Source organism: Lampris incognitus, chromosome 14 (genome assembly GCF_029633865.1).
Source record: "Lampris incognitus isolate fLamInc1 chromosome 14, fLamInc1.hap2, whole genome shotgun sequence".
NCBI lineage: Eukaryota > Metazoa > Chordata > Actinopteri > Lampriformes > Lampridae > Lampris > Lampris incognitus.
Window position 1 is genome coordinate 9,000,758 of NC_079224.1, and position 11,904 is coordinate 9,012,661.

The 11,904-nt window shown below is 50.2% G+C and overlaps 1 protein-coding gene across 1 annotated transcript in view; it reads right to left on the bottom strand.

Moving 5' to 3' along the window:
- Positions 1–237: 237 nt before the first annotated feature.
- The window catches only part of LOC130123916 (coiled-coil domain-containing protein 178), a 23,420-nt gene continuing 11,753 nt past the window's right edge, over positions 238–11,904 (bottom strand). Inside the window, exons 17-19 of the mRNA XM_056293246.1 lie at positions 10,087–10,236; positions 5,316–5,450; positions 238–369 (exon numbers count right to left, since the gene is read on the bottom strand). Of these exons, the coding sequence (XP_056149221.1) occupies positions 238–369; positions 5,316–5,450; positions 10,087–10,236 (417 nt within the window). The remainder of the gene's footprint in view (positions 370–5,315; positions 5,451–10,086; positions 10,237–11,904) is intronic.

Consider the following 11,904-nt stretch of genomic DNA (forward strand, 5'->3'; position numbering starts at 1 on the left):
GTAATTATTCTCTTTTCCAATTAATGGTGACATAGATTAATTATCTGATGAGGCAAAGCCAATTGCAATCATTCACCCAGCTAAAATTAGATCAGTCCTGACAGCAGCATGAAAGTCACCTGTTTCATTGTTATGGATTTGCTGCAAGTGAAGAGGAGGGAATAGCGAAGCGTGCTGGGCTAAGTAAGTTGTCCGGTCCAGGTGAACGTCCAATTCTGCGGGGATCCACTCGTCCAATCAGACGTGGTCCGGTCCGGCTCGTTTGTTTGTCGCGGCGTCGTCGTCGTCATCGTCAGCGGCGGTAGTGGAGTCATCCGTCAGAGAGCGTATGAACCCGGAGAGGTGGTCAATGGCTTCTGACATCTCCTCCTGTTTGAATAAGGGAGTAAATTGAATCAATGAATGGCAGGCTAGTTAGGAAAACAACAGCACTGGGGGAGCTCTGAGGTGCAGTGTCTCTCCCCCTCTCCCCCCCCCCTCCCTCTGTGCATCACCCATACAGCAGACGGCGTCTTTAGTTTGTGGGAGTAAAGTTACCATCTTGTTCTTATTTTTGTGGGGAAGCAGAACAAGAGGCTCCTGGTGAACCACGTGCAGGTTCAGTGCTCCTCTGTTTAAAAAACCTCAGCATCCAGTTTTTCTATTAAACTGCCTGGCACTGTCAACCGGCTTGGGAATCTGAACCGGCTTAGCCATGCAGAAATTCTCTGACTAACAATTATATCAGAAACAGGATCTTGGATTACTGTCCCCCGGGATCGGGGCAGTGGGCGTCTGCTCCAATCATTACTGGCCATTCAAGAAGGCTCTGCACTGCTTTCCGCTGTTAGCCATTGTCAATTATGCCATCCCTAGTGTAAACTGGCAGAACACAAAACTGAACTGCCATTTCTGGTAGCAGTGTAACAGGATGACAGCCCCCCACTCCCCCCACCCTCCTCTGCCTCCTCCTCCTCCTCCTCCTACCCCCCCCCCCCACTACACACACACACACACACACCAGGGTTCCCCTGGCCTTTCTCCCCTCAAGCTACAGCAACATTTGGCTTCTGTTTCTCGCGTGGCTCAGCCCGTGTAGGTGCTAACCTGACCTCTCTTACATTCTGCGTGTGGGGTTAAGTCGACATGATGGATTAGTAAAGGCCTCATCAGGACTCGGTCTGATCTGAACTCGAGTTTAAACACCCTGTATGGCCTTCAGCTCATTCCTCTCTCGTCCGACGTGGCAACCGATGTGGATATTGCTGCACGTCATGCAACTCTGCACCCACGTGAGGGCTGCCTGCCCAGCGTGGACATTTGGTGTGGACCCTATGCACCAACGCTACCCGCACGAGTACACCGGAGACCAACGCGCACTCGTCCGATGGTCTTCGGTTCCCGTCAAAGACACTGCAGGTCTTTATATTTAGATACCTCTGCAGCATCTGTGTTTCATTTATTCATCGGCAGGGGGGGCTTTCTACGTGTACGCATTTGAGAGGACGGACCCTGAGCTGCGCATATAGGCTGTTCAGGGGGGGGGGGAGCCTGCTTAAAGTGAGTGCTGCCTGCTCTGATGGACCCTGTACTGGGCTGTGACGGGTGACGGCGCGGCGCGCTTGAATACACCAGCTCTTTTGTCCTTCACACTCTGCAGCTCTCTGATAGCTCCTCCCTCTCTCTGGTGGCCCCCCCACCCCCACCTTGAGCTGTGATCTGCTGGGGCCTCCTCAGGCTGGGCCGCCGAGACATGGCTGCTCCCTGCAAAGCCTAGTCTAGACCCATCAAAAAAAAAAACAACAAACAAAAAAAAAATCAAAACAAAACACAAAAAAATCATGTCGGCAGTCAAAGGATGAGGAACCGAGTAGGAAACCACTTTGCTGTTTTCACGAGCTAGCTGGCGTGCAGAAAAGGAAGAGGAAAATAAAAAGAAAGGCTCATAAAATCGTACCCGCCGTGCCCTAAGGGGGAATCTTATCAAACGATACCGGCTGAATCAGAGTTTCGTTGAACTGCTACAGATTATATTGTGTGTTGCTGTTGTTGTTGTGTTGTTTTTACAGGAAAACAGCCTATGTGAAAGGGACAAACCCGGCTTTAGTCTGCAGGTAGCGCGGCACTACTCGGCAGGTAGCAAGAAACATATGGAGCTCCATGCTACGACTGCATTTCACCTGCCTCTGCAGCGACACCGGACAGGACATTTCATAAAGATTCATCACTGTCCCCCTGTCCGCTTTGACCTCATCTCACGTCACAGCACAGCTTAGACACCGATTATCCTCTAATTGAAGATCCTCGCTCCTCAACCTTGTAGAATATGCTCCAACTTTTTTTTTTTTTTTTTTGCAAGAGGCAGACAGAAGGTTATTCTACTCCTCAAAGAAGAGCACATCTCCTGGTAGATACCTCCACGTGAGAGCGGCTTAAATGAAGGCGGGCCTGAATCGACAGCAAACCCCAACACGCTGGCGGTAAATGGGAGGCGTCACGTGTGTAGAGAGATGACAAACGAGAGTCAACGTGTTATGGGTGTATAGAGTTATCCGGAGAGGCAGTGCTAGCCCCAGACGTTATGGGTGTATAGCGTTATCCGGAGAGGCAGGGCTAGCCCCGGACGCTATGGGTGTATAGTGTTATCCGGAGAGGCAGTGCTAGCCCCAGACGCTATGGGTGTATAGAGTTATCCGGAGAGGCAGTGCTAGCCCCAGACGCTATGGGTGTATAGCGTTATCCGGAGAGGCAGTGCTAGCCCCAGACGCTATGGGTGTATGCCCCAGACGTTATGGGTGTATAGAGTTATATGGAGAGGCAGGGCTAGCCCCGGACGCTATGGGTGTATAGAGTTATCCGGAGAGGCAGTGCTAGCCCCGGACGCTATGGGTGTATAGAGTTATCCGGAGAGGCAGTGCTAGCCCCGGACGCCATGGGTGTATAGAGTTATCCGGAGAGGCAGTGCTAGCCCCAGACGCAATGGGTGTATAGAGTTATCCGGAGAGGCAGTGCTAGCCCCAGACGCTATGGGTGTATAGAGTTATCTGGAGAGGCAGTGCTAGCCCCGGACGCTATGGGTGTATAGAGTTATCCGGAGAGGCAGTGCTAGCCCCGGACGTTATGGGTGTATAGAGTTATCCGGAGAGGCAGTGCTAGCCCCAGACGCTATGGGTGTATAGCGTTATCCGGAGAGGCAGTGCTAGCCCCAGACGCTATGGGTGTATAGAGTTATCCGGAGAGGCAGGGCTAGCCCCGGACGCTATGGGTGTATAGAGTTATCCGGAGAGGCAGTGCTAGCCCCAGATGCTATGGGTGTATAGAGTTATATGGAAAGGCAGTGCTAGCCCCGGACGCCATGGGTGTATAGAGTTATCCGGAGAGGCAGGGCTAGCCCCAGACGCTATGGGTGTATAGAGTTATCCGGAGAGGCAGTGCTAGCCCCAGACGCTATGGGTGTATAGAGTTATATGGAGAGGCAGTGCTAGCCCCAGACGCTATGGGTGTATAGAGTTATCCAGAGAGGCAGTGCTAGCCCCGGACGCTATGGGTGTATAGGGTTATCCGGAGAGGCAGGGCTAGCCCCGGACGCTATGGGTGTATAGGGTTATCCGGAGAGGCAGTGCTAGCCCCGGACGTTATGGGTGTATAGAGTTATCCGGAGAGGCAGTGCTAGCCCCGGACGCTATGGGTGTATAGGGTTATCCGGAGAGGCAGTGCTAGCCCCGGACGCTGTGGGTGTATAGAGTTATCCGGAGAGGCAGTGCTAGCCCCAGACGCTATGGGTGTATAGGGTTATCCGGAGAGGCAGTGCTAGCCCCGGACGCTATGGGTGTATAGAGTTATCCGGAGAGGCAGGGCTAGCCCCAGACGCAGGGTCACTGCATAGGCAGTCTCCCAGACACATCATTCATCACGTCGGGCCGCCATCTGATGAGTGGATGTGTCGAGGCCATGACAGCGGCGCACACCACCCTGCAGAATGTTTCACTTTGCCACCGCCCGCCTGGGCGGAGGCGTAGGGCAAACCACTGTTATTTTCTCTTGTTCTCCTTATAAGCTTCCTGCGCGAGCTTTAAACAATGTCACCCACCACGTGAAATTACTGTCCTGTGCGAGACGACGTGCACGCAACAGGAACCACTAGACCAAGGCGGTCATTTTGACGGTTTTGGATTTAACAAGTTTAATAACTTTGTGGGGAGAGGAAAAAAATAGACCGGCTGCTCCCTGAATGCGCCTAAAACTGCATATATTTGCATTAAAATGAGTTTTGGATCAACCGCACAAAAAAATATGACAAGCTCTATCTACCACGAGCCGTCAAAATTACCGCGCGTAATTTGCGCGTCATGTCACTATTTATGACGCGTGTTGGTGGCGTCATTTCCTTCGTGAAGTTCGTTGCTCTGTCCTAGAAACACACTAGCGTCCTCCAGTGGAGAGGAATAGTCTAAGCTGGATTTTAGATTATTGCCAGCATGTCTGGTTACAGACGCACCATGACTACCACCGAGGCGCTGCAGCGTTTACAGGCGTTGCACAGCGGCCATTTTAAATTGTTTGAAAAATAGTATTAAAGTTGTTAAAATGTTAATTTTGGTGTCGGTTAGTTTCATAACAGACATACTAACATATTGTAGCGTGCATGGATTAGTAGACACGCTGGCCGCTGGCTAGCGGGTCTGACCCTTTAGTCGAGCGGTTAGCGATGCCTCCTGCGGTGCGGGCGACACGGGTTCGCGTCCCGGCCGCGGCAGTTCCTGTGATTGCGTTGCCCCCCGAACTCGCTACAATATGTAATACATTAATATCTCAACTGGGTTTTTATCTTGACAGAATATAGAGTTTAAAAACCGTGGCGGTCGTTCGGGTAGTTTATAAGTGCCGGTCGTTGTTTGGGACTATTTCAATATTTATTTTCCAGTCTTTTTTTTACATTTCACGTTTTATAGGCTTGTTGCGTTTATTAGAGTAGCAACATGTGTTTTCCGTTTTGTTTTTCAGGTAATATTTTCACTTTTTCAATTTTGCTATTCAAGTCCGACCGTGTCTCTCTGAAGTTTAAATTGCTAAAAAAAACAGTGTTATATTTGTTAAAATTTTAATTTTGGTGTCAGTCGTTTCTTAACAGACATACTGACATATGCAATGCATTAATATCTCACCTGGGTATTTATCTTGACAGAATATAGAGTTTAAAACCCGGCGGTCATTTTGACCGCCCGTGGTCGTTTTCTGTAGGCGTGAAATCCCGGTCGTTGAACAAAGGGATTCAGCATGGGACTGAATGGCAACGGTTCCATGTGGTTTTCAACCTATTCTACGTGTACGGATACCTGGACGTGTTTCATTCTCTGGTCGTTGTCTTGGGAAAGAGCCTGGCATTGCTCCAGCTCAGCCTGGTTGTGGAGGTCGCGTTGTTCAAAGTATTTCACCAGAGCTTTGTGCATCGTCTTCTGCAACGAAGAGAGCTGAGAGGAGGGGGGGGGGGGAGAAGGCAGAGAAAAGGAATTGGTAAGGCAGGAGAGGAAATTAATGGCAGTGTTCAAGAAGAATGATGGAGGGGAATAGAGAAAGCAGTCAATAGCCCATTCTGCAGTACACGGGCCTGACAGGAATTTCACAGTCTCTTGGTTTCTCTGCCCACTCGTGTGCACTCATCAGAATCCAGTCACATCTGGCTGCCAGGATGGGGGGTTAATTTTCTCTAAATGCTTCAGCAGTTTTGTTCTAGCCGAGGCAAACTCTGTGACTGCAAAGCTGATGAGTAAAATATTTCTACTTCACCCAGTTTAACTTTATACCAATCCCCTCAAGACATATTTTACACATACACACAGAGTCATGAACCCCCCACCGAAACCAGAAATTATTCTGACTCTCTTGGAAAGACATGCTGCTCGCTTTATTATTTGAACACAGTTTCAAGGAAAGGGGTTTAAATTCGCATAGATGCCGTTGCTTTTCTCCCCCCCCCCCCCCACCATCTCTCCCTACAAAGCTTATCATTGCTAGGCAATGTGTTCCCGAGTGCAGAGGAGGGGGGGAAAACTAAGCGAATTAGCTCAGCCATCAGCTCCAGAACGAGAGACAATAAGCAGGAGCGCTGTTTACGGTGGGCCTTGCTAAGACCCGCGAGCCGGGAGCAGCCACACAGAAAAAGCAGGAACACCAGGACCCTTGGAGGAAGTGCATGAGTGGCAGCAGCATCAACACCAGGACCCTTGGAAGAAGTGCATGCTGGTAGGCGCAGTGGCAGCAGAGGGAACACCAGGACCCTTGGAAGAAGTGCATGCTGGTAGGCGCAGTGGCAGCAGCAGCAACACCAGGACCCTTGGAAGAAGTGCATGCTGGTAGGCGCAGTGGCAGCAGAGGGAACAGCAACACCAGGACCCTTGGAAGAAGTGCATGCTGGTAGGCGTAGTGGCAGCAGAGGGAACACCAGGACCCTTGGAAGAAGTGCATGAGTGGCAGCAGCAGCAACACCAGGACCCTTGGAAGAAGTGCATGCTGGTAGGCGCAGTGGCAGCAGCAGCAACACCAGGACCCTTGGAAGAAGTGCATGCTGGTAGGCGCAGTGGCAGCAGCAGCAACACCAGGACCCTTGGAAGAAGTGCCTGCTGGTGGGCGCAGTGGTAGCAGCAGCAACACCAGGACCCTTGGAAGAAGTGCATGAGTGGCAGCAGCATCAACACCAGGATCCTTGGAAGAAGTGCATGCTGGTAGGCGCAGTGGCAGCAGAGGGAACACCAGGACCCTTGGAAGAAGTGCATGCTGGTAGGCGCAGTGGCAGCAGCAGCAACACCAGGACCCTTGGAAGAAGTGCATGCTGGTAGGCGCAGTGGCAGCAGAGGGAACAGCAACACCAGGACCCTTGGAAGAAGTGCATGCTGGTAGGCGTAGTGGCAGCAGAGGGAACACCAGGACCCTTGGAAGAAGTGCATGAGTGGCAGCAGCAACACCAGGACCCTTGGAAGAAGTGCATGCTGGTAGGCGCAGTGGCAGCAGCAGCAACACCAGGACCCTTGGAAGAAGTGCCTGCTGGTGGGCGCAGTGGTAGCAGCAGCAACACCAGGACCCTTGGAAGAAGTGCATGAGTGGCAGCAGCATCAACACCAGGACCCTTGGAAGAAGTGCATGCTGGTAGGCGCAGTGGCAGCAGAGGGAACACCAGGACCCTTGGAAGAAGTGCATGCTGGTAGGCGCAGTGGCAGCAGCAGCAACACCGGGACCCTTGGAAGAAGTGCATGCTGGTAGGCGCAGTGGCAGCAGCGGCAACACCAGGACCCTTGGAAGAAGTGCATGCTGGTAGGCGCAGTGGCAGCAGCAGCAACACCAGGACCCTTGGAAGAAGTGCATGCTGGTAGGCGCAGTGGCAGCAGCGGCAACACCAGGACCCTAGGAAGAAGTGCATGCTGGTAGGCGAAGTGGCAGCAGTGGGAACACCAGGACCCTTGGAAGAAGTGCATGAGTGGCAGCAGCAGCAACACCAGGACCCTAGGAAGAAGTGCATGCTGGTAGGCGAAGTGGCAGCAGTGGGAACACCAGGACCCTTGGAAGAAGTGCATGAGTGGCAGCAGCAGCAACACCAGGGCCCTTGGAAGAAGTGCATGCTGGTAGGCACAGTGGCAGCAGAGGGAACACCAGGGCCCTTGGAAGAAGTGCATGCTGGTAGGCGCAGTGGCAGCAGAGGGAACACCAGGGCCCTTGGAAGAAGTGCATGCTGGTAGGTGCAGTGGCAGCAGCAGCAACACCAGGGCCCTTGGAAGAAGTGCATGCTGGTAGGCGCAGTGGCTTGCTAAGCACTGAGGGGTTTGTGTTCTCCTCATTTACAGAGCAGCCCACCGAAATGCTGAACTCATTTGTACTTGCGGTGTGATATCACCGGGGATGGTGTTTGACGCACTTGACACTCCGAACCCCCCCCCTCCCTCCCCCCTTCCGCCGGTAATTATTAATCACGGTTTCACTTGAACTACTTGAATTACCAAAACTTGACGGGAGGATGAAAGAATCTCAGGAAATCAGTCCCATCCCCAGCACGCCAAGCTCGTGACGGTCATGCTACATTATGCACATTTAGCTGTTGGGGCTACCTGCGCCCCCTACCTCCTGGGATCAAGAACAACATATTTTGGGGATCTCTTCCTCGGACAGCCCTCTCGTTCTCGCCCAGTTCACTTTACTTTCTCCACTTATTCACCTGATCAGAGCCACAATCAACTTTATTGGCCACGTGTGCATATACATATGTATATGCATATATATATATATATATATGTGTGTGTGTGTGTGTATATATATATATATCACTCACACAAAATAAATAAACACATGGAATAATAACTAGAATACTGGAGGTAAGTATGTCTGCACAACAGGTACGTCACTACTACACAGAGTTTTGTTGTGGCTGAATAATTAATAATTTATGTTTATATATCATATTACTTATATAATAATTATTATTGCTTATATATTATATTATATACTAACATAACTTTGTAACTTATTGTGCTTATATATTATATTATATTATGTTGTTATGTTATGTTATATACTATGATGAAAGTGGAGTTTAAGCTAACATAGCTAAACCGCTAATGTGTACATTGAGGACACATGTTGGCTCTGTGCTTCAGCAGGTGGAGCTGGACCGTGTCCCATCACTCTGTGCTGTATGAAATCCTCCTCTTCAGATGTCACTGCCACTGTTCAGTTCCATATGTGACTCCTACATAACGACAGGGCAGACACCCCGCTCGCTCCCAGCCGCATGTGGTTTTGAGAGCCGAGGGCCTTTTCAGGGGCTGTTGTCTCTCCTGCAGGAGCCTGGGGTGGGGGTAATATTCCACCCGCTCCCTCCGCTGGAAACACACCCGTTTAGAGGCTCCCGGACCATGAGGACTCCGAACACGCCTGGTGGGGGAGCACGCCATACCCCAGCACCAGCACTGCTCTGAGCTCGCACGCGACGCCAGCGCATGCACGCTAATTGGTACCCGGGCTGCTTCCAGGTACAAGCCCACCAATTAAGTACGTCTGCTTTGTGGAGGGTAAGTGATGTGCAGATCAGATGGCTTCATAGGGTGGAACATTGAAACAGAAATAGCAACAAAAACAAAAAAAAAACCCTAAATGGTCCAAAGGAGATCAACACATCATGACCCTGCAGCCAGATTTCACACACATAATGTTGATCAAAAGCTTGTTAAAAAGCTGAATTCAGGCACCGACCGCCGTCGGTCGGTGGCGAGCTGCTGTTGTACAAGTGTGCAGCCGAAACAAACAAAAATGGTGAGGGCTGAATCCGGAGTAAAAGAAAATCAGGCTTTGATCACGAGCGTGGCAAATCCTGTCCACAGGATTTTATTTTTGCATGCATTTCTCACTTGATAACATTCATGCACTTAGATGAGGAATAGCTGGAGTAAAGGTATTAGTGGGGGTTTTTTGGAACAAATAATGTGTGTTTCCCACAGCACAAGCAGCTTTCCGGTGCCTCGCTGGCTGGCGTTGCGGTTGTCGTCCGTGATTCCGCTGCAGTTAAACGGTGTCGCAAACTATAAAGATTAAACAGCTAAATTTTGTTGAGTTGTCTCCTCAGATTAGCCGAGATCCCTCTGCTATTTCAGCACGCAAAGTGCATTCTTGCTGATCCCAATCTGTGTTTGCCGAGGGCATCGAACCCGCCGCTGTGTTAAACCGAAGCCTGCCTACCGTGTGAGAATAATACAATATTTTACTTTCTAAGAGAGGAAAAAAAAAATTGTGCAAAAAAAAAATGAAAACTCACGGCTTTAACATGTACCTTCCCTCCCGCCCCACTCCCCCGGGTCGGAGAGACTACATGGGCAGCATTACGGTACGTCACATCCATCATCCTCCTCCATCCACGTTATCTCATCGTTATTAGACTTGCTGCGGTAACCTCCTCATTGGTCGGCCAATAACGCCACCCTGAAGTTACTGTCCGTTCAAAGGTGGAGTACTCCCACCATTAGGGGAACAGAGTAGAGTGGGACAGAAGCTGATGAGGTCGTTAGAAACACAGAGGGAAGAGGGGCTGGAGGAAGGTAAAGGCACTGTAACACAGAAACAGGCTACCCGTGTATAGTAATTAAAGGTGCCCTGGGTCTGGTTCCTCTTGTCGAGCACACACAGGGCCTCCTCTCTGGCTAGCGCGGTGGCCTCCTGGAGACGTGTGTACTCCTGGGCTAACGCCGCGTTCTCCCGTAGTGCATCCTCTAGTCCCTCCTTGACAAAAACACATGACAAAAAAAAATGGTGGCCAAGCTGATTGAAATAATAATAATAATTTGATACTTCATTGCTCCCCAAAAGGACCCCCCCCCCACATACACACACACACACATACACAGGAAGTACAAGGTAAACAGCAGACTGACTGTGGCAGATATGTATGGGGAGTTCTTCCTGCCTACCTCTTTCTGCTGCTGCCCAGTATAAGCAGAGAACTTGGCTGGTATTTGAGCCCTCAACCGTGAGAATAATAAAGCTAATTGTTGAAATGATCGGCTGTGTGTGTGTGTTTGAGAGAGAGAGAGAGAGAGAGAGAGAGAGAGAGAGGGATGGAGGCATGGCAGCATTCGCTGGTAAAGTGACATGACTACAGTATGAGGAATAACGCCATCACGTGTGAGAGAGGCTGCAGCCAGCAGAGGCATGCTGCCACAACAGTCATAGCTGCTGAGGCAGCATGACGCTCCATAAGGGTGTCAGATACATGATGACTAATCAGACTCGGGGATCCCTGTTCCTATGACCATGTTGCCACATAGTGTACAATGGATGGAGAACTGAAGAAAAGGGTTCACAAGCTCTAAGGATTCCTCACACGTACTGCATAGTATAGTAGCATTACAAATGTTACTACAAAAACCAAAATCTAGTATATAGCTGGACTGTGTATGGGTCATCCATCCAGCCATCCATTCATCCGTCCATTATCCAAACCGCTTATCCGGCTCTCAGGGTCGCGGGGATGCTGGAGCCTATCCCAGCAGTCACTGGGCAGGGAGACACGCTGGACAGGCCGCCAGGCCATCACAGGGCTCGTTTAAAATACGAAACACAAAAACAACTCTAAAAAACTGAGTAGCTGCATTTAACTCTTTATGAGGTGGCTAGCTAGCTACTACCCTCCAAACATAAGCCACTTGCTTTGAGTGCTGACTGATCAGCTGTTAGCCATGAGTTAGCGATTAGCAACTAGCTAGCGACTAGGGATTTGCTAGTGATTAGTCTCCTGACCTCGTACAAGGAACATGTACTCATACACAAGAAAATAACCTCTTTTCACAAAACAAATACAGGTACGATACTTGTGCTGACCTAGCAGGAAAACATGGCAGAGACCGTAGGCGTTTCTAGCCCATTTTTGGGGGTGCTGCAGCACCCCTAAATTGAACCCCAGCACCCCTAAAATTGAAGAGATTTTTTATTTTTGCTGTATGTCCGTGTTTAATAAGCTGAAGAAAAGTCAAAACCATATCCAGTATATGGTTTAAACGTAATACTTTAACAACAAAAATACAGCACCCCCCCCATGCTTCGAAAATGGTGTGATCCACCCCCCCCCAAATTTATCTTGCCTGGCCGGCCAGCACTCTGAGTGCTCAGCACCCCTAACGCTCTGATCCTAGAATCGCCCCTGGCAGAGACTTTGAGACTTTAAGAGAAACGACTTGATAGAGGCTGGCAACACTTGGCTAAGTCCCCTCTACCATTCACGGGTCACTGTTTGAAACTGTGGCCAGTTTGTTACAGGGGTAGTCAGTGGTAGAGTCGATAACGTGAATGCCTGGATATTAAATGTGTACCTGCAGTTTTCTCTCGTGGTCCCAGTCATATTAGTTGTTAAGGTGTGCTGAAGCGGCATATCACATGACATGGTTAAGCTAC